Here is a 23,969-nt window from a genome sequence, read left to right on the forward strand (position 1 = left end):
GCGTCTGCCTGCGGCTCAGGTCATGATCCTGGGGTCCCGGGATTGAGTCCAGCATCCTGCTCCTTGCGCAGTGGGTAGTCTACTTCTCCCTCTTCCTCTGCGCCGCTCTCCCCCCCGCCCCACGCTGTGCTTGCTCACTCTCTCTCAAAAAATAAATAAATAAAATCTTTTTAAACACATGTAGGGCTGCCTGGGTGGCTCAGTCAGTTAAGTGTCTGCCTTCAGCTCAGGTCATGATCTCAGGGTCCTAGGATGGAGCCCCGTGTCGGGCTCCCAGCTCAGCAGGGAGTCTTGCATCTCTCTTTCCCTCTGCCCCTCTCCCTGCTTGTGTGCTCGCTCTTTCACTCTCTCACTCAAATAAATAAACCTTTTTTTTTTTTTTTAAGATTTTTTATTTATTTGACAGAGACAGCCAGCGAGAGAGGGAACACAAGCAGGGGGAGTGAAAGAGGAAGAAGCAGGCTCATAGCCGAGGAGCCTGATGTGGGGCTCGATCCCATTAACGCCAGGATCATGCCCTGAGCCGAAGGCAGACGCTTAACGACTCCGCCACCCAGGCGCCCCCAATAAACCTTTTTAAAAAAAAAAAAAAGATCACATGTAATATAACCTTCCCATGATACCCTTTGCTGGCAGACCACATCTGATGCCACGTGCTGAAATTTGGGCTAATATCTCAGAAGTGACACTAACCAATAAATGGCACCAGCAGATGAATGATCAAAGTGGTACAAAGAATTGGCATGGAGAAAATCTGGGGTGGATAACAAGATGGTAGCGTGGCAATGAATTGGCTCAGGTCTGGATTTAATTCAACCCTGCCACCTCTTTCATCTTCATGTTTTTCTACAGAACAGGGATAATATGGATAGTATACTAACTCTGTGTAATGCTTTACAAGCTAACAGTCCTAAAGCAATGAATGGACTGAACAAACAAAGGATCTGGTAGAGGAAATGCTCAAACTACGATATTACCTGTTACTGAATGAAGGCCTGCCCGTTCCTCCTACAGGCAGAACCAAGATCACCATGTATAACTTTCAGGAGTCAGATTCAAATGCAATCTGAAAGATTTCCAAGCCCAGGTACCTGGGTGGCTCAGTCAGTTAAATATCTGACTCTTGATTTCAGCTCAGGTCATGATCTCAGGATCATGGAATCGAGCCCTGGGTTGGGCTCTGTGCAGAAGGTAGAACCGACTTAGGATTTTTCTCTCCCCTTCTCCCTCTGCCCCTCCCTGCTCACACTCTCTCTAAAAAATAAGATAAACTTCAGGGGCGCCTGGATGGCTCAGTTGTTAAGTGTCTGCCTTCGGCTCAGGGCGTGATCCCAGGGTTCTGGGATCGAGCCCCGCAATGGGCTCCCTGCTCTGCTGGGAGCCTGCTTCTTCCTCTCCCACTCCCCCTGCTTGTGTTCCCTCTCTCACTGGCTGTCTCTCTCTGTCAAATAAATAAATAAAATCTTTAAATAAATAAAAAATAAGATAAACTTCAAAAAATATATATATAATATAAAAAATAAAAGATTTCCAAGCCCTTAGAAGAAGCAACAACATGGACCACACTCAAAATGTAAGCTCTCTTTTTCAAGCATATGCTCACTCACCAAAGATCACAGATGTGACAAAAGAAAGTAAGACTATTTGTGAAAAATAGGCTTAAGTGACTTGTAATTTCCCTCTCAACTCAAATTCCACATTTTCTGTCCTATAGAATAAAAACTGAATCAAAGCCAAGAAAGTAACGATTACAGTTAAGAGAATCATCTAATAAGAAAATTAAGTAGATTTTTTGTTGTTCCTAACGCTTCCTTACTCTAATGTAATTTTAATTTCATGTAACTAATTTCAGCAAAAAGCTGAAAATGACCATCCAATTTTCTAGTGTCATGCACCTTGTTAGGAAGCGTATTTTGGACAAACAAGTTTTTCTTTTTCTTTTTAAGTTTATTTATTTATTTTTAAGTAATCTCTACACCCACTGTGGGGCTCAAACTCATGACCCTGAGATCAACAGTCTCATTGCTCTTCCAACTGAGCCAGCCAGGTGCCCCTTAGGCAAACAAGTCTGAAAGTTGCAACCTCACTGCTGTTGCTCACATATGAAACAACTTTTCTAGTTAGTTGACAAGGTGCTTGTTATTTTGCATTACATATTTTTAAATCTCAAAAATACCCACCTCCACCATACTCTTTAGAATGAGATGCATTACGTGATTCATTAATGTCATTCTCCAAGTGGCCAGCTTCATAACACTACAAATAAACAAAATGCAACAGATTTACAGAGGAACAGAAAATAAATCCTTTATATTATGCGCCAAAAGCTGAACTATTATCACAGATACAGAAATTCGGTCTCTGACAATTAAATGAACAGCATTAATAATAATGGGTTGAACAGAAACTACATGGAAAAACATCAAAATAACAAAAAACACAGCTCTAAAAGACTCATACAAACACACACTTCTTTGGGGTGGGGGGTTAACCAGAGACCCCCATTATATGAAGCAGATACAGAATGGTGCTCTGACTGAAGTGGCAGACAAAGAGAAAGGGTATATTCCCATAGACGCACCATCTCAGTTCTATTCCATACCAGCCTGCATTTAAAATCTATCTTTTTAAAACTGCACTTACAGCCATTAGATTTTACAAAGGTTTATTTACTTGATGAATTCTAAATATTAAAAAGCTTTGAATCAGTGCTCACTTCAGCAGCACATACACCAGAAAGCTCTGAATCATGGAATGCCTTTCTGATTTAATTGGCTGTAGATTAATATAAATGAAAACAACACTAAAAATCAAAACACTCCGATATCAAGAATAATTTTCTACACATTTTATTCCCCTACTAATGTTTGTATGAGTTAGTTCCAGTCCCGGAAAATGTCTTCTACAATAAAAATATCCTTCAGCAGGACTGTAAAACAAAATTTAGTGGCCACAAAAAGTCAACATAACAGATGCTATTCTTGCTGTAAAGTCCCTAAATTCTGAGGTCAAAACACGCTAAAATACAGCAGTGAATTTCCAAATGCTCACTATATACGTTAATCAAATCACTAGCTTATGCATGTCAATTGTATCTCAATAAAACAGGTAAAAAAAAAATCAATCACTAAACTGGCCTAAATTCTGATTTTCTTTAAAATCTGTCATTACCTCACCTGTAGCAGTAATGCAACAGCCTTAATAATTCACCTTGTATAATACTACTAAATTTATCACAAGTGGCTTACAAGTGGCTAAGATCTGACAAAGCCAGGAGAGAAAGTACTACAGAAGGAAACTATCATAGCCTTACTAGGACATGTCTTAGGAAATGGACTTTGAAAAGAAATAAAAGAATTAAAGGATATAATGCAGGCTTTAAAATGAGGTACAAAAACACAAATAAATTGAGTTTTACATTTACATGCTAATCCAGATGGGTGAATAACTCTGATAAAAACAAAACCTAGGATCCTCAATATAGAATGAAATGATAAATGCCGTTATAGCTAGTGAAAGAAGTCTCAAAACTCTATTTTTGATTTGATTATAATCTGTATTTTCCCCCCTAAAGAAAGAAAATTTAAGAGGAAACCTGTGCACCTTAACTACTGAATTTCTAACACTTACTCTGAGTTATTCCTCACACATATGGGCAATAGGATGTTTCCTAAAAATTAATATCCAGGAAAATAACCTCCTATTTCCATCCACTATTTAATGATGTCTTCTTGGCCAATAAAAACCATGTTTGCACACTCAAAAACTTAACTTCAAATGTTTCTGCCTGCTTTGTAACTAAGCTGAGTCTTTCCTGAGGTGTTATGCAAACAAGACAATGGGATAAGAGTAGGTTAGTGGTTCCTAGAGACAGAAGTGAAGTAGAAAGCAGGTAAGAGGCTTTAATCCCAGAAAAGAAATGACAACAAACACACACTTTACTCAACCTTAAAAGCTCTTTTCATTTTCATTTGAAAGGAAAATCTAAAACCAACTGATACTCATGTCCATACAAATGCAAAACAGCTTCTCAATATAGGATCTCTTAGACCAGACAAATGTACTCTGCCATTTTGTAATTTCTATGTATGTGTGCAACAGTGTTGCTAAATATTAATAAAAGATTTGTTTTTAAAATCCCATATTTCCATACGGTTTAATTGTATTTTAGAACTGACTAAAATAACATACCTTTTTAGAAAGGCCAAGGTCCCCTTTCTTGGGCATAAATCCAGGGTCTAAATCATTGGATTCAAGAAGTTTCTTAGTTGGTTTTCTCTGACGTTTACTTTCATAATTTCCTGAAATGCATGTTATCTTTTCATTAGATGATTTAGAAATTGGGCACAAACTTAAAAAAAAAACAAAACACAACTCATATGCCACAGAAAAATGAGTCACCATATGTTTTATGTTTTCCTTATCAACTTCTGGGGAGGGACAGGATAGGAGTGTATTTATTTATTCTAAAATACTAGTTAACATTTAAAAAAAACAGGAAAACAATTCTCAATACAGACACAAATGTGAAAATGTTCTTATGTCTGCGTATGTATATATATCATAAAAGGACTAAGGAAGAAATCAAAAGGGCAGAACCATCTTTGTAACAATTAATTGGTAGTAAGCACAAAAGGAGAAGTGAGGTGGAGTAGAGCCTGAATGCTGGGCATAACAGGACCAGGAATTTTTGTTCTGCTCCTAAACAAACAAAAAACACATTTACTTTGTAGGACTGTCCTTAAGAATCATATAGAAGAGCCTAATAACAGAGTTCGGTACATGCTAAATTATGAAATAAAAACTATCTTTACTATTTTTAAAGTCTTTTTGATTCTGTCTTACTTGATTAATAAGCACAACTGGGGTACTTTATTTTTTTAAATAAAAGGAGTACCATTACAAGCTATTGTTGGGAATATAAAAAAAAATTACATCCAAAATTTTCCTTGGGTGACTACAATATTCAAGAATCAGAAGGTAAATTAGAGACAGTATATTTAGATTCAACTCACACCAGGTGACATGTATATAAAGAATGATAAAGTGAAAAGCAATCGGTAATTAACTTCAAGGGAATATTTACACTTAACTACTTACAATGTATCAGGTAAACTACATTATGACGTCCATTTTATAAAAGGAGAAACAGGTTCAGAGGTTAAACAACTTCCTAAGTAACACAAGAATTGATAGAGCCAATATCTGAAGCATAAGTTTCATGTGTTTATTAGTGTGTACTACACATCCCCAAACCCTGCTATCCTGAGTGTTGACTCACACTGTGGTTTATCAGCAATCATAAAGAGTAACAGTGGAGTAAGGAGAGTTGTTTTTAAAACATGTCTTCTGGACAGTGTACCACCAATTCGTGGTCATTTACTATATCCAATTAGCCAGCACTTTCAGGATTTCCCAGGACAAAAGTGGGTAGTTTAATGTACAGGATTCACTATTGGCTTCTCATCACAAAATGCTAAAATCGTTATCTACTTATATTCTGAGACCCCATCCCCATCTTACCTGGTGTTTTAACTAGCAATTCCTCAGACTCAAGGGCAGGCCGTGGAGAGACTTCCGGAGCCACAGGCACAGACAAGGTCAGCTGTGGCAACTCAGCATGTCCACCTCCAAGTTCTGACTGAGCCAAGGGCCCTTCCAAAAATGGAGCCTCCCTTTCAAGAACTGGAGGCTCTTCTTTGGTTGAAATCAAAGAATTCTCATCCACCTGCTTGTTCTGAGCACTAGATCGACATCGGGCTAAAAGGCTTTCCTCTTCACAGCGGGAACTTACCTAATGGCAAAAAATAAAAGTAGAATCCATAGACCAAAGTTGCTATAATTTCAGAGTCAAAAAGAATAATGCACTTAGAAAAGATATTCTGACACATGCTACAACATGGATGAACCTTGGAGATATGACGCTAAGTAAAATAAGCCATACACTAAAGGACAAATACTGTATGATTCTACATATATGAGGTTTACCTAGAACAGTAAAATTCAGAGAGACAGAAAACAGAATGGAGGAGCCTGGGTGGCTCAGTCAGTTACGCATCTGACCATGATCTCAGGGTCATGAGACTGAGCCCCGCACTGGGCTCTGTGCTACAATTAGAGCCTGCTTAAGATTCTTGCCCTCTGCCCTTCCTCCACCCCACATGCGTGCATGCGTGCGCGCTCTCTCACTCTCCCCTGCCAAAAAAAAAAGAGGAGGAGGAGGAGGAGATAAAGAAAATAAATAGAATGGTGGTTGCCAGGCTGAGGGGAGAGTAAAGTGGGAAGTTATTTTTTAATAGGTACAGAGTTTTAGTTTGGGAACATGAAAAAGTTTTGGAGATGATGGACGGTGTTGATGGTTCACAACAATGTGAATGTATTTAATCACACAGAACTGTATACCTAAATTATAACTTTTGTTATATATATTTTACTATAAATTTTTAAAAAAGGAAAAAATGCAGCTGAGATACACTAAAGCTATAAAAATTCATTAAGGCTATAGTGATAATCCTCCCCACCCACAAAAAGATTTTGTAATATGCCATCAATAAAGCAGCTAATAATAAATTCCCATGTTAAGTTAGGAAAGAAATAAGCATTTATGCACCCTTTCACGTATATCAAGACAATAAAGTGTTCAGTTAATGAGAGAGCTCACCAGCTAATGCAAGTAGAAGAAATAATAAAATCTGAAAGGTTTCATTTCATAATCCCTAATGAAATTATTGATAAAGGCAGGGATTCTTCAACTGATATTTTTAAAAACCATCAGGGAAATGGTGGATAGAGAAGAGGATATTCTTTTGAAGTCAAAGTAATTACACACATACTGCTTCATTGTTTTATTTAAAGATTTTGTTTATTTTATTTTGTTTTGTTTTGATTATTTTTGAGACAGAGAGAGCCTGCAAGCAGGGGAGAGGAAGGGAGGCAGAAAAGTAGACTTCCTGCTGAGCGTGGAGCCTGGATGTATGGACTTGATGCCAGGATCCTGAGATCATGACTGAGCTGAAACCAAGAGTCAGACAATCAACCAACTGAGCCACCCAGGAACCCGACATTTTGCTTCTTGATCAAAGAGAGCAAAAGGACTTAAAAGAAAGGAAATCAGTCAGGACTGTGGACAACTTCTAATGCCATGCAAAACATGACACAGTAGCACTTTTAATTTAATCTAGCTAAAACTGTTTAACTTGAATCCATCAAATTGTTAGTTATAATTTCCACATAACAAGGAAGATAGAGAATGAGTTTAGTGAAACATATGAAGAAGCAGTCATACAAATCTAGAAGGGGGATACTGTAAAGGTATTAGTCTCATTACTTCAATAGATAGGGTAATGAAAAAAGGGGGACTGTTCTGGATTTAAAGAAATTTAAGAAATGTAACAACCAGATATAATGTGTAATCCTAGAATGAATAAATCAAATGTAAAGGTTAGAGGACAAGTGAGGAAATCTGAATGTGGATTTGCTGTTATTAGATAAACTGATCTTATAAGATGCAGTAAAGTTAAATCATTTATGAAAGAAAATGTTCTCTTTTTTAGAGGTGCATATTATTTAGGAATAGAAGGTAAAATGTCTCTAATTTACTTTAAAGTAACTGAGCTTAAAAAAATTGAATTAAGGGGTGCCTGTGCCTGGCTGGCTCAGTTGGGAGTGCGTGTAACTCTTAATCTCAGGGTCATGAGTATGAGCCCCAGGTTGGATGTAGAGATTACTTAAATAAAAATTCAAAAAACAAAACAAAAAACAAAACAAAACAAAACAAAACAAAAACCAATTGAATTCAAAAATAGGGCAAATAAGGTATCAATAATATTTGTTTAAAAAATTACAATCCTGGGGTGCCTCAGTGGCACAGTCAGTTGAGCCTCTAATCTTGGTTTTGGCTCAGGTCATGATCTCGGGGACATGAGATCAAGCCCCACATGGGGCTCCGTATTCAGCACAGAGTCTGCTTCAGATTCTCTTTCCCTCTCCTTCTGGCCCTCCCCTCCATACTCTCTCAAATAAATATATCTTAAAAAAAATAAAAAATTATGATCTACCATATTTTATATTCTACAATTTTAATAAATATTTTGTCATAATATTCTTAAATCATTACTATCTGAAAGCAAAGGGAGAAAAAAATTTATACACATACATGTTACACACAGTGCATAGTGTCATTTATACATTTCGTGTGTACTCTAAGTAGTACCAAAAGCTGGAGGTAAAAAATGGAAAAAGCAAGATCCCAGTTAAGGAAATTATTGTCTCATGCAGACAAAACATGATATTGAAGGCAAAACTGCAAAATCCTAAAAGTACCGATGAAAAAGACTATTGAAATGTTGAAACATACCTTGTGTACCTGTTCCTGCACCTTCTTTTGTTTTTTCTTAGGAGCAAATATCTGATCATATTCTTCTGTATATTCCAGAAGCCACTTGCTTGGCTTCCTAAGGCGTTTCTTCTCTGACCGCACAGCTAAAAGAAGAGAAACAAGTTCGTATTAACCAAAGTTAGAGGAAAGCCCACTGCTTTCATGAAACCATCTCTGCACTCTCAAAGATACAGAGATGGGAAACCCTCAAAAACACTGCTTAAGTTCCAAGAGGCTAGAAGTGATTTCCTATGGTTTATCATATGCAGAAGTTGAGAGGGAAGAGACTTTTGTTGCTCTACACACATGTACACAGCCCATCTGAAGTTAAGGAAAAGATTTAAAAATTAAAAAAAAAAAAGATTAAACTGAAACTGCCTAGTGTCCCATAGTGACAGATACAGCTAACATTAAAATATAGTCTAGGGGCACTTGGGTGGCTCAGTTAAGCATCTGCCTTCGGCCTAGGTCACGATCCCAACGTCCTGGGATCAAGCCCTGTGTAACGTCCTGGGATCAAGCCCCGTGTCGGGGTCCCTGCTCAGGGAGGAGTCTGCTTCTCCCTCTCCCTCTGCCTACCCCCTGCCACGTGGTCTCCCATTCTCTCTCTAATAAATAAAATCTTTTTTTTTTTAAAGATTTTATTTATGTATTTGACAAAGAGAGACAGCCAGAGAGAGAGGGAACACAAGCAGGGTGAGTGGGAGAGGAAGAAGCAGGCTCCTAGGAGAGGAGCCTGATGTGGGACTCGATCCCAGACCACCAGGATCACGCCCTGAGACAAAGGCAGACGCTTAACGACTGAGCCATCCAGGCACCCCTAATAAATAAAATCTTTAATAAAATAAAACAAAGCCTAAATCAAGCAAATTCAAAAAATATACCATAAGTTATTTTAATAACATCTCTCTGGATTATGCAGAATACTAGACAGATAGTTCTTTTTTTTTTTTTTTTTTTTTTTAAAATTTTTTTTTTTTTTTTCNTCGACAGAGATAGAGACAGCCAGCGAGAGAGGGAACACAGCAGGGGGAGTGGGAGAGGAAGAAGCAAGCTCACAGCAGAGGAGCCTGACGTGGGGCTCGATCCCATAACGCCGGGATCACGCCCTGAGCCCGAAGGCAGACGCTTAACCGCTGTGCCACCCAGGCGCCCCACTAGACAGATAGTTCTGACAGAATATTTACCTAATCAGTACTACCATGTGAATTTCAAAAGCACTTTACACACATTTCATATCATGATTGTGATGTGAGTTTCACATTAGAAAACTGAGGAATATTTCTAAATAGAATCATTAAAAAATATAATTAATTACATGTATACCATTAACTCACTGACATAAAAAGTATGTGGCATGTTTGCCAAAGACAGAAAATAAGACAAAAATAAACAGAGTTTGGGGTACCTTTTAGGGAAAAAAAATTGCCATGTTTTATGGTCAAAATTTCAAAGTATCATACCATTTTTCTTTGAATTAATGGTAAAACAAGTATCTATTATAATTTCCCAATAAAACTCTGTCCCAGTTTAACAAGCTATAGTCATTTTGTAAGGTCTTTGGGAGCTAAAGCTAATGCATACCAAATGTAGGATACAGTCTACTCATGAGACAAGAGGTTTTCATGACACAATGACCTCAGAGGAAACTATTTCTGCCTCAGCTGAATGAGGACTACTGGTGTTCTTTCAATCAAAGAAATGCAAAAGTTGAGACCAAAAGGAAAAGGTCAGATCACAGGCACAGTAAACTTGGAAAAGACTTTTACTCCTTAGATAGCACATATGGAAAAAAGCCATAAAACTCTGTTAGTATGAGATATGAAAAATAATTTTTTTTCTAATTCTAACTACTGTAATTTCATAGTAGTAAATAGTAGTAATATACCACTTAGTTTATTTATATCTAATATAAAAGGAGTGGAAAACTTATATTCACCCAAAAACCTGCACACGGATTTTTAAAGCAGCTTTATTCATAATTATCAAAACTTAGAAGCAACCACGACAAAGGTGAATGGATAAATAAACTGTGGTATGTACAGACAATAGAACATTATTCAGCACTAAAAAGAGATGAGGTATCAAGCCATGAAAAAGATATGGAGGACACTAAATGCATATTACCAAGTAAAAAAGCCAATGTGAAAAGGCTATATACATACTATATGATTACATACATACATTCTGGAAAAGAAAAAACTATGAAGACCATAAAAAGTGGTTACCAGGGGATGGGGTGGGGGGGGAAGCACATGGGATGGAGAGAGGGACAGATAAGCAGAACACAGAGGATTTTTACCGCAGTGAAAATACTCTGTATGATACCATAATCATGTTACTATGTATTTGTTCAAACCCAAAGAATGTACAACACCAAGAATGAACCCTAAGGTAAACTGTGGACTTTGGGTGATTATAATGTGTCAATGTAGATTCATCAATTTTAACAAATGTACCACTCCAGGGGGGATGTTGATAGTAAGGTTGTGCATGTATGTGGAAAGGGTATATAGAAAATCTCTGTGCCTTCTCAATTTTGCTAGAAACCTAAAACTGCTCTAAAAAAATAAAAGTATTAATAGAAAAATAGAAAGTTAAGGGCAGAGGCTGAAATTGTTATCAAAATTATATACATACAGAGCTCCCAATATAATTATGGGGCTTGTTAAACCTTTCAACCAACGCAATTTTCCAAACCTCTCAGTTTTAGACAATAAACCTGTGAGTTCTTCCCAAAGCAAGTATTTCAGAAGAAGTTAAAACCATAAGCCAAACAATTACTTAAAATGTTCCCCTCAAATAATAATGTTTAAAAAATCTCTCTTGGAGAAAAGACAAAATACATCTTGAAATAAGTAAATGCATCTGTGCATATGCTGTGACAGTTAATAGGTAATAACTTTATGCTCTGAGGCAAATAGATTACGCCTTTAATATATTCCCATCAGATAGCATCCAAATTTTCAAACACCAAAGACATTTTTAAACACAATTAAGACCCAAAAAATGACAGGGAATAACACGGGATTACTATGTGCAGGCAAGTCACAGTTCAGCCATTTAACATTCATGAATTTCTAATCTTCACTTCAAGGTAAGTGATGACATCACCATTTTATAAAAAATGTAACTGAGAGGTGCCTGGCTGGCTCAGTCAGTAGAGTGAGACTCTTGATCTCAGGGTTCTAAGTCTGATCCCCATACTGGGTGTAGGGATTACTTAAAAAAATAGTCTTAAAAAAAAAAAAAAGTAACTGAAGCTCAAAGAGGAAAGTGCCTTGCCTAAGCCCACTCAAGTTAGTCCATTACTTAAGTTGCAAGGCCATGATTCCAACCAAAATCTCTCCACGCTCCAAAACCACTGGGTTCTTTTTACTAAAACAAATCCCTATGCTATCACATCATCAGATCCCTTATCCTACCCCCCCCCACAGTCCCCCATCCATCACTACCTCCCCACATTAATTATATCTCAGTCCTAGACAGGTTATGTTCTGTCTTCTTCGAAGGTTCCATGGGCTAATCTGTCCCCTCTCTTTCCTCCTGAAACTACTGTCCCTCATTCTGTCTTTGGGTTCACTTCTCTCACAGAATAAGTTCTCACACTAAGTTTTAGTCCTTCAGTATTAAAAGGCAGAAAATTACAAAAGCTAACAGAGAGATGAGTAAATCGTGCAAACCTCAATACGTGGCACAAAGCAAATATGAAACAGAGCAGGGGCCAAAATATAACCATCACCAAATTTCTTGGCAAATACACATCAATTCCTAGCACAGAGCCAGAACCTGTTGTAAAATATGGATATGAATTACACATACAGGAAAGTTTAGCAGTATCTTTTTAGACTACAGAGTGTGTATATAAACCACCTAAAATAATAAAATATCCAAAAAGTTAAATCAGTCCCAAATGTTTACCAACTGAAGAACAGATACATAAAATGTGGTATACTTGTGCCCAGGAATACTACTCAGCAATAAAAAACAAAATATTGATATATGCTACAATATGGATGAACCACAAAACCAGAAACATTATGCTAAATGAAAAGAGCAAGACAAAAGGTCACATATTGTATGATTCCATTAATATGAAATGTCCAAAAAGGCAAATGGGAGTGGGGGTAGTGGTGGATTAGTGGTTGCTGGGCTGGGAGTACAAACTAACCATAAATGGGATAGAAAAATCTTACTGGGTAGAAGAAATGTTCTAAAACTGATTCATGGGGATGGTTACACAACTCAACAAATTTACTAAAAATCACTTCCTTATGCACTTAAAACATGTGAACCTTATGGTATATAAAGTTGACTATATTCAACTTTATTGAATAAAGTTCATTTTTTTAAAAAGTTAAGTCTTTTCAAGACCAAATTACAAAGTTTTCTTTTTTTCATCAAAATGGTGAATTTTCCTAAAGGACTACAGTACTAACAGCAACATCACTCCTCACTACACATTATTAGCCTTTGTCGTACATCTACTTTCCTAGATCTGAAATCTCAGAGGCAAAAAGTTAAAGGAAGAGGGGTAAAAAGGGCAAAAATCCAAACATCTCTTCATAGTAATAGTTAAGTTACTGAGTTCAACCTCCTTTTAAAACAAACAAAATGCTGTATAAAGTGTTCTAAAAATTTGTCAGCAAAGCACTGATAAGACTGTGAAGAACTACAAACCAAAAACTAACAAAGTAATAACCCAGAGAAATAAATATAGTATTGAAATGGATTTTGTCCTGAGGGCTTTTTTGTGATCCTGCTAAAGTGTAAGAGGCAGAAATTTAAAAGAGAAACAACTAATGCCCCAAAGGACTCTATCACAATGAAGCAAAAGTACGCCATGTCCAAACCTACAGAAGACCACAAGGAAAGGTGCTCTGGCACAAAACAGAAGGGGAGCAGGAGGGAGACTAAGTCCTTGAGAAGTGGTGACTGGTCCTCCTGTAGATTTGCAGCTCCCATAAGAAAATCAATCCATGTAATTAATGCATAATGTTAACGGAATAAAGGGAGCAAAAAGGAATGATCATCTCAACAGACATAGGAAAACCATCTAACAAATGAAGTATGTAAGGGAACTTTCTCAACCTGAAAGGCCATCTCTCAAAGTCATAGCTAACATCACAGTTAATATAAGTCTGGATGCTTTCGCCCAAGACCAGGAACAAGACAAAAATGCCTGTTTACTCCACTTATGTTTAACACTGCACTGGAGGCTTTAGCTAGGGCAATTAGGCAAAAAAAAAAAGGCATCCAGATTAGAAAGGATGAAGCAAAACTATATTAGTTGATGACATGATCATCATCCTAAGGAATTCACAATAAAACAATCAGAACTAAAAAAAAATGGGTTCAGCAAGGTTGCAACATGCAAAAACAACACACAAATATCAACTATATTTCTGTATACTTGCAATAAGCAACCTAAGAATGACATTAAGAAAACTACTTCGTTTATAATAGCGCCAAAACCAAAATTTTTTAAAAACAATAAAATACTTAGGAACAAAGTAAATAAAAGTAGCATAAGACTTATACACAGAAAACTACAAAACATCATTGAAATAAATGAAACACAACTAAATTAATGGAAAGCCATCCCTTGTGTATAATTTAGAAAACTCAATATTGTTAACAATGGCCAACACTGCCAAAACTGACATACAGATCCAGTACAACCCTGCAGCAATTAACACACTGGTCCTAAAATTAAAATGGAAATGCGAAAGCCCCAGAAAAGCCAAACAATCTTGAACAAAGGTGGAGGATTAATACTTTCCAATTTCAAAACTATAATAATTAACTACTGTAAAGATAGGGTAATTAAGACTTTGTGGTACTGACATAAAGACAAGACACACGTATCAAAAGAAAGGAGTTGAGGGCCCAGAAATAAATCATCGCATTTATGGTCAAATGATTTTCAGCTAAGATCCCAACACCATTCAATGGGAAAATAATATGCTTTTTAACATAAATGGTGCTGAGACAACTGGATTAGGCAACGGTTACTCAGACATGACACCAAAAGCACAAGCAACCAAGGAAAACACAAACTAGACTTCATCCAAATTAAAAACACTTGTGCTTCAAAATATATAATCAAAAATGGAAATGGTTAACCCACTAAATGGAATATTTGTGAATCATATCCAATAATACTTAAATTTACACCATGTAAAGAATTCTTACAATTAAATAATAAAAAGACAAATAGCCCAGTTAAAAAACAGACAAAGGATCCAGACAGATGTTTCTGCAAAAGATTTACATGAGACCACTAAATACATGAAGAGATGCTTAGGGTTGCCCGAGTGCCTTAGCTGATTAAGCGTCTGCCTTCAGCCCTGGTCATGATCCCAGGGTCCCCCTGAAATCGAGTCCCCCACAGGGCTCCTTGCTCTGCGGGGAGCCTGCTGCTTCTCCCTCTGCCTGTTGCTCTACCCGCTTGTGCTCTCTCTGACAAATAAATAAATAAAATCTTAAAAAAAAAAAAAAGATGCTTAATCTCAACAGCCTTCAGGGAAATGAAAATCAATGCACAATAATGAAATACCACATGACACTGACTAGGACAGCTATTCCAAACAGGTGTGAGTAAAGAGGTAGAGAAACTGGAACCCTCCTATATTGCTAACATGAACATAAAATGGCAAAACACCTTTGGCAAACATTCTGGGAGTTCTTCAAAAGTTTTATATATATATATATATATATATATAATTACCAAATGACCCAGCAATTCTGCTCCTAAATATGTAAACAGTAGAAATGAAAATACAGCCACACAAAACACTGCACACAATGTTCAGATAATACCATTATTCATTAAGGCCAAAAAGTGGAAAAAACCCAAATGTCTATCAGTTGATGAAAGACTAAAATATGGTTTGTTCATACAATGGAGTATTATTTGCCATTAAAAAGACATGAAATAGGGATGGCCTGGGTGGCACAGTTAAGTGTCCAGCTCTTAGTTTCGGCTCAGGTTGTGATCTCAGGGTTGTGGGATGGAGCCTGGCGCTGGGCTCTGCACTCAGCCCAAGTTCTCCTTGGAGTCCCTCTCTCCCTCTGCCCACCACCCCCCCCGCCCCCGCTTTTGCACGCATGTGCGCTATCTGAAAATAAAATCTTAAAAAAAAAAAAAAAAAGAAAGACATGAAGAAAGAATGCCAACAGCAAGATGGCAGAATGGGAGCCCCTACACAATTTCACTCACAGGGACACCAAAGTAACAGCAGACGCACCAAAATACCTTTTTGAGTACTCTAGAAACCAGTTAGGAAGTTGCAGTACCCCCAGGGAAGTTCAAAGACAAGAACTACTGCATCGGAAATGGCTTTAAAAAGAGCCAATTCACTTTATCTGAGATTGCCACTCCCAATGCAGGCACAGATAAGCTCCCCTCAAGGATGGGGGGAAGGGGGGATTTGGGGATGGGGAGCTTGTTTCCAACATACCAGCTTTTCACAGGGCTGCCCAAGAGACCAGACTAAGACGACTGGGACCATTAACAGAACCCACAGTTTGGATTCCTGAGGACTGCTGAAAACAAGGCAGAGAATGGGCAGCATGCTGAGGAACCAGATGGCCTGGAATGAGGTAGTCAAAGGCCAGCACAGCTTGGTGACATCAGAAGGTACTAAACTTATGCATCTTTCTACAAAAAAAGGTTAAAGAGTGGAGCCAGCATTTGGCAATCTGGATTTCTGGAGAACTGCCCAAGGGACTAGAACCTGTCTTGCTTGTTTTTGAGAGCAAATGGGGAGCCAGTCCTCTTTGCATACCTGGGAGCCACTGATTATGAAAACAGTGAGAAAGATTGTTGCAGTAACACAAAAACCTTCAGTACTGCAGAAAAACACTAGAGGGAGCAAGATTACAAGCCCCTGAAAAAGAAATGCACAGAATTCCCTAATCAGGAAATTAGCCGTACAACTCCAAAGAAGCCCACCCTCCAAAAAAGGATCCAGAGATCCCCAGAATATCCAGCTGAGGTGACTGGTGAAAGCCCTTCCACGTCTGAAGCCAATCCCTAAATACTAGAAGTGGTTGTTATTCAAATGCATAAAACTCAGGGGGGAAAAAATCAAGTACACAAATAAACAGGGAAACTTGGCCCTCATCAAAGGGTCAAAATAAATCTCCAGGAGTGCCTAGGGTGGCTCAGGTGGTTAAGCATGCAACTTTTGACTTCTGGCTTAGCTACATTAACCAAGGAAAAAAAAGACACAAATAACTAAAACCAGAAATTAGAGTCATTTCAACTGATACCACAGAAGCGAAAGAATTATAAGCAACTACTATGAACAACTGCATGCCAACAAACTGGATAACCTAGAAGATAACCATCTACCAAGACTGAGTCATGAAGAAATACAAAATTTGAATTAGTAAGGAGATTAAACCAGTCATCAAAAACCTCCCAAATGAGAAAAGCCCAGGATGAGACGGCTTCATTGGAGAAATCTACCAAGCATCTAAAAAGAATGCCAAACCTTGTCAAATTCTTCCAAAAAACTGAGGAGGAGAGAACATTTCCAAACTCATTTTATGAGATGAGCATTACTCTGAAACCAAAGACAGACAAATATACTTACAAAAAAAAATGTAAACCAATATTCCTTATAAACATTGCTGCAAAAATCCTCAACAAATATTAGCAAACTGAATTCAACAGCCACACACTAAAAGGATCATACACCATGAGCAAGTGGGATTCACCCCTGGGATGGATGGAAAGATGCTTCAACATATAAAAAAATAAATGTCGGGGCGCCTGGGTGGCACAGCGGTTAAGCGTCTGCCTTCGGCTCAGGGCGTGATCCCGGCGTTATGGGATCGAGCCCCACATCGGGCTCCTCTGTTATGAGCCTGCTTCTTCCTCTCCCACTCCCCCTGCTTGTGTTCCCTCTCTCGCTGGCTGTCTCTATCTCTGTCAAATAAATAAATAAAATCTTTAAAAAAAAATAAAAATAAAAATAAATGTAATACAAATGTTACCAAAATGAAGAAAATCACATGACTATCTCAACTGATGCAGAAAAGGCCTTGACAAAATTCAACAGTTTTTTTTAAAGATTTGAGAGAGAGAATGCGCATGAACACAAGGGGGGGGGGGGGGGGGGGGGGGGGGGTGTGTGGCAGGAGGAGGGAATCTTGACGCAGACTCCGGCTGTGCTGCATCTCAATGAGTGCTCCATCTCACAAACCCATGAGATCATAACCTGAGCCAAAACCAAGAGTCAGACGCTTAACCACCCACTGAACCACTCAGGTGTCCCTCAACACTTTTTTTTTTTTTTTTAAGTAAGCTCTAGGCCCAACATGCAGCTTGAACTCATGACCTTGAGATCAAAAGTCACATGTTCTACAAACTGAGACAGCCAGGTACTTCCTACCAAACTCCCAGTGGCATTTTTTGCAGAACCAGGAAAAAAAAAATCCTAAAATTCACATGGAATCTTAATGGACACCAAATAGCCAAAAACAATCTCGGCAAAGAACAAATACATCCTTTCTTCAAAATATATTATAAAGCTACATTCCAATATGATATTGCCATAATGACAGACATATAGGTCAATGGAACAAAATGAAGAACACAGAAATAAACTCGAGTATGGTCAAATTATCCTTGACCAGTATGCTAAGACTACACAATGGGGAAAGGATGGTCTCATCAATAAATGGTGCTGGGAAAAGTGGATATCCACATGCAAACGAAAGACTGGTCCTTATCTTACATCATATACAAAAATTAACTCAAAATGGATCAGATGCCTAAATCTAAGATCTGAAACTGTAACACTCCAGAAGAAAACAAGGGAAAAGATTTGATTCATGACTAAAATGAGCAATGATTTACTTGATAGGATACCAAAAGCACAGATAATAAAAGCAAAAATAAGACAAACTGGACTGCATCAAGCTTAAAATCTTCTGCACAGCAAAGGAAACAATTAACATAGTGAAAAGACAACCTACAAAATGAAAGAAAATATCTGCAAACCATATATCAAAAAGGGGAATAAAGAAGAAAGAAAAAAGAAAGGAAGGGAGGGAGGAATCCTACAATTCAGTAACAAAACAACCCAATTCCAAAAATGGTCAAAGTACCTCGAGAGATATTTCTTCAAAGATATACTAAAAGATATACAAAAGCTAATAAGCATATGAAAAGATCCTCAACATCACTGATCATTGGGGAAATGCAAATCAAAACCACAATGAGCTACCACCTGTTAGGATGGCCACTGTAAAAAAATAAAATAAAATAACAAGTGCTGGTGAGGATGTGAGGAAACTGAAACACTAAATGCACTCTTGGTAGGATTACAAAATGGTGCAGCCACTATGGAAAACAGCAGGAAGTTTCCTCAAAGTACTAAAAATAGAATTATAATGACCCATTCCAATTCTGGCATTCATCTAAAAGAAAAGAAAATGTGATCTCAAAGAGATATTTGCACACCCACGTTCAATGCAGTGTTATTCATAATAGCCAAGATAGAAGCAACTTAAATGTCCAATCCTAAATGTTTGCTGATAGATGAATAAAAAAAAATATGGTATGTACATACAATGGACTATTATTCAGCTTCAAGAAAGACAGAAATCGTCTCATATGCTAAAACATGGATGAGCCTTGAGGACATTATGCTAAGTGAAATAATCCAATCTCAAAAAGACAAATAGTACATGATTCCATTTACATGAGATATCTCAAGGAATCCAACTCATAAAAACGGAAAGAGAATGGTGGTTTCCAGGGGGTGGGGAAGCAGGAAACAGAACTGTTGTTCAATTGAGTATAGTTTCAGACATGCAAGATGAAAAGGTTCTAGACATCTATTGTACAACAATGTGTAAACAGTAACACTGTATAGTTTAAACTTTTACAGAGGTACATTTATGGGGCGCCTGGGTGGCTCAGTCGTTAAGCATCTGCCTTCGGCTCAGGTCATGATCCCAGGGTCCTGGGATTGAGCACCACATCAGGCTCTCTGCTCAGTGGGGAGTCTGCTTCTCCTTCTCCCTCTGACCCCCCTCCTGTGCTCTCTCACTCTATCTCAAATAAATAAAAAGGAGAGAGACCTTCTTGTAAAACATAATTTCTGGAAAGTAAATGGAAACCTGGCCCTCAAAATTCAGACCTTGTACATAAAGCTCTCCCTTCAAGTGATACTTTCCTCCCAATTTACACTTAGCCCTTCCATCAAAACAGACCAACTTCATAAGGGTAACATTAACACCACTTCTCTAATCCTTATCGTCAGGTGTCCTTACCTGGTTCAGGGAGCTCAGGCTGCGGTGTCAAACTGGGAATTCCCGGCTCTTTTTCCATCTTTTCAATGCTCACACTGGATTTATCACAAATGTTCAACCGTGGTCCAACTGAATCTAAGCGGCTGGCATGATTTGGATCTACCAGCGTACCCTCTAGTATGTTTGTTGAAGGAGGCGGTCTATGCTCTGGGAACTCATCCCCCTTCTTTATGGGGTCAGCTGGAAGCAAAACCCCAAAAGCACCCTCAGAGTTTTCTTTCTCTCTAAATCTGTTAGTGCGCTTACGAGGTTTAGTGCGCCTTTGGTTTAAACGCTGCCACCGCTTTTTAGGCACCGCCTGATTTACACCACTGGGTTCATCATTCTCACTGTTCATTTCGGTATCCACCTCTGGGCCCTTTCTGTTTTCAAAAGGAGGGCCTTTCTCAGGAATTTTATCAGAGTCAGACTGGTTGACTTTGTTATCAAAATGAACACTGGAAAAATGGGCACTGTCTTCACTTGTTAAATGGCCCATTAACTGAAGGGGTGCCTCTTTACCAGGGTCTTCTAGCCCACTTCTTGAGGAGCCATTCTCTGAACCCCCACTTGCTCTGTCTCCCTGCAGTGCGGCCTCAAGAGTTACAGCTGGAAGTCGGTTGAGTTTTCTTTTGCGCTCTGTCTTTAAGGCTTTACGGTTCAATGTGTTCTTTCCCATCTGGGCTGAAAAACTGTCTCGCAATTTAGATGATGGTTTTGATCGACCACAGTTGCGCCTAGTAACACAGTTTGAACGACTTTTACTAGAAGCAGGGACGTCTCTTCTGTCAGATACTAAGCCAGGTACAGATACAGACAACTCTCCAGACACTGCAGAGTCACCCCCACTAGGGCTAGGACGGACTGGGTTCTGAGTGCCATCTCCACTTTTTTCTGAACTGTGAGTGGAGCTTCCTGAAACCAAGACCTTAGATGCACCTACAGGACTACTCGTAGAACAGTCCCCAAGACCGGGACTCCGATAAGAGACCAAGTTCTGAGCAGTCATTAACCGTTGCTCCTTGGTCTTACTATCATGCATATCTTTTAACATCATTAACAATGTACTGAATTTGTAATCTGGTTCAATAGGTATATGATTCTGACCAGAGGCAGGAGAAAAAAGTAATGGTTTTGATGGCTTTGATGTTCCAGAGTCACTCACATCCTCACTTAAGGATCTATAAGAGAGTTCCTTCAACTCTGACAGAACATGTTTCACCACGGCTGTTTCTATGTCATTTGAATCCCTGGTTTTCTCATGCATGTTGCTCAGTAGTTTTAGCCCATCCACTTTCCCACTTTTGGAAATGCTGGCCAAAGGAGAGCCTTTGGTATCAGAAGAGCAGCATTTCAAACTGCAGTCCTCATTTGTAACTGGAGGTTCCACTACAACTGGATTTTCTTTATGTTTGCACTTTATACTTCGGATCTTGGGCTGTTTGCTTTTTGAATGTAATAGAGCTTGATTTGTAGCCCCACCTTTTATTAGTGAGTTCTCACTGGAAATGCTTGATGGTGTGTTGAATTTTGGAGAGAAACCATCATTTCTAAAATCTGACTGGGGTTTGCGAACAACAGTAGATACCTTAAGATCAGAGAGATTAACCTGAGATGTCTCAGTTCCAGGCTCTGCTCCCTTAGTACAATCCATTAAGTTGTCTGTATGGGAGTTGGTAATGAGGGACTTCTGCTTTGCTTTTACCTTAGTGTTTGTGGCAGGATACCTAGTATATTTTACCTTTTCATTTTTCTGCACAGATAACATGTTCTCTGTTCTATCAAAAGCATCTGTAATTTCAAGGACACTGTTATCAGACTCTGAACTGTGATCTATGGGATCCAGATCACTGCTTCCATCATCAGAAGTGGTACAGATACTAATGGAATCACTTCGCTTTTCTTCATCACCTGCTCCAATATAACAGAGCTGCATTTTTGAACTACACACCAAACCTCGTTGGAGTTTCTTCTTCTCCCCAGAACGTTTAGAGATCAAGGCACCCTCAGACAAGCCCAGTAAAGAGTCACAATTTGAAGTCTCAAATTCTTTCTTTGCTGTGTTTTTTGCACAAGAAGAAAACAGGAAACTTCCTGGGGCAGTGTTGGACCCTGTGAGACTGTTGGCTATCCTGGAAAGTTCATTAGAGGCTTGCTTATCAGATACATCCCCAGAAATAAAGTTTAGGCCAAGGTTCTCTGGAATCTTTCCCCTTCGATCTTCCTTATGTGCTTCAAATTGCATGTGGCCCTTTTTCATACTAGTCCTTTTTGGATTATCAGAACTCTTTCTGGCTCGAGACTTAGCACAAGGCTTTTCCTTCTCATCGGCAGAATGTTCAGAGTCAAAAGCCAGAGATTTCAAGCAGCCATTAAGTAACAGGTCATGCTCTGATTCAGGATCATTTGTACAGTCCTCAAATGGCATATCCTCCTCACTGTCCAACTTGACTGAACTGGTGACACATCTTCGGTTCTTTGACCCTTTGGGAACATCATACTGTTCAGCAAGACCAACACTGGCTTCCCATTTACTCAAAATTTTCTGAGGAACCTTAAAATTAAAGGAGAAAAAGATTATCACTTATCAAAAAAATACAAAAGGGAATAGGGAGGTTATCAGTAAAAACCTCTCAAATAAGCAGCTTTTCCAAGCCTTGTAACTTCTTCAACGTACTTGTATGGTACTAACCACGTGGTTAGCACCCATCTTTCACCCAGAGCCTAAACGATGGGGGATTCCTCCAAACCACTTCTACCACTGAGATCTATCATTAGAGGAAAGATTAATCCCATATATCCTCTGCTCTCCCTCCTTTATAAAGACAAAAGAGTAGACCATAACTAGGATCACATTACTAATCAACATTACATTACTAAATCAAGGAATAATCAGACCCTTCCTATTTACCCCTCCACACATTAAAATAAGGATTTATTTTCTTCCTGACTTATGAAGACCAAGCACTTGCTCAGTTGTGTAAGAGAAAGCAAAAGGCTAAGGAAGATGAACATGGAAAAATGAGGACAGGAGAAATGAGGTCAGATCCACCTTAGGAGACCCTAAATTTGAACCTCTGGTTATCCCTAGGCCCCTTTATTTCTGGTGATGTATCTGGTTATTCTATACATGTTATGTAAAATCTGGATTATAACCAAGCAGTCTCCTGGGCTGAGTCACGCTGTCCAGAGACACCAAAACACCTTGGGTATTACATATGTGCCTTTCTTGATTCCTCACAGAGGGAGACAATGATGCTCTGTGAAATATAACTAATTTTTCAAACTCTTATTTCCCTCCTTGGCTTCATACAATAGTTATTAGTCAAGGTTCTAACTATTAGCTAACTATAAGTTAATACTTGTAAAAGGGATGTTCCACTGAGCATGTAAAAATTCAGGTCACTGGAAAGGTAGCCTCCTCTTATAAAGCAATGGGCTGACCATCTAATTTATTTTTCACACAAACGCACACTAATTCTTATAACTGTGACAAGAGTAAAACAACTTTCCAGAATCTGAAAGCCCTACTGAACTCCTTCGAAAAGGGGGTTGATTATGCTACATAACTAAAGGCTTGACACAAAAGCTCTTAACACCGCCCTACCACCAACCACCCAAAGTATTAGAACTGATGCAGTTAAGTCTCCTTCATCATAACAATAGCATATACTAGTTGTTTTAGGGCATCAAACTTACGACATATTAAATATTTAGAATTATTTCTAATTCTCCTGACTTCTACAAGGCACATGTTATTATACTACTTTTAGAGATGAAGACACTAATCCTCAGAGAATTCAACTAAAAAACAGCAGAAACCGCATACTGACTCTAACTTATCCTAAAAATGATTATGAAGTATTTATACACAGAGAAGCATGAAACACCAATCTAATAGGAACTATTTCACCTTCTAGAACTGACTACAAAGGAGTATTAAAAGAAATAAACCAAAATTTTACTCACCCAACTTTAAGACAAAACATCAAGCAAATGGAACAAAAACACAATATTCTTTATTAAAACATAACTGGGCTTGAAACTGCAATTTTAAGTACTGCCAACCACATACAAAAACCAAACACCACCATTTCCAGCAACTTGGATAGAGCTAGAGAGTACAGTGCTAAGTGAAATAAGTCAGTCAGAGAAAGACAAATCCTGCATGATTTTATTCATGTGTAATTTAAGACGCGAAAGAGCAAAGGGGAAAAGAGAAAGACAAGCAAAGAAACAGACTCTTTAAACTACAGAGAACAAACTGGTGGTTACCAGAAGG

At 38.3% G+C, this 23,969-nt stretch overlaps 1 protein-coding gene across 2 annotated transcripts in view; it reads right to left on the reverse strand.

Moving 5' to 3' along the window:
• The window catches only part of NSD1 (nuclear receptor binding SET domain protein 1), a 132,805-nt gene that overhangs the window by 45,608 nt on the left and 63,228 nt on the right, over nt 1–23,969 (reverse strand). For both annotated transcript variants that reach the window (XM_034656669.1, XM_034656670.1), the window contains 5 exons: nt 19,670–22,241; nt 8,357–8,481; nt 5,524–5,794; nt 4,192–4,301; nt 2,181–2,256 (listed from right to left, as the gene is read on the reverse strand). In XM_034656669.1, the coding sequence (XP_034512560.1) occupies nt 2,181–2,256; nt 4,192–4,301; nt 5,524–5,794; nt 8,357–8,481; nt 19,670–22,241 (3,154 nt within the window). The remainder of the gene's footprint in view (nt 1–2,180; nt 2,257–4,191; nt 4,302–5,523; nt 5,795–8,356; nt 8,482–19,669; nt 22,242–23,969) is intronic.

This window comes from Ailuropoda melanoleuca, chromosome 3 (assembly GCF_002007445.2).
Source record: "Ailuropoda melanoleuca isolate Jingjing chromosome 3, ASM200744v2, whole genome shotgun sequence".
In the NCBI taxonomy this organism is placed as follows: Eukaryota; Metazoa; Chordata; class Mammalia; order Carnivora; family Ursidae; genus Ailuropoda; species Ailuropoda melanoleuca.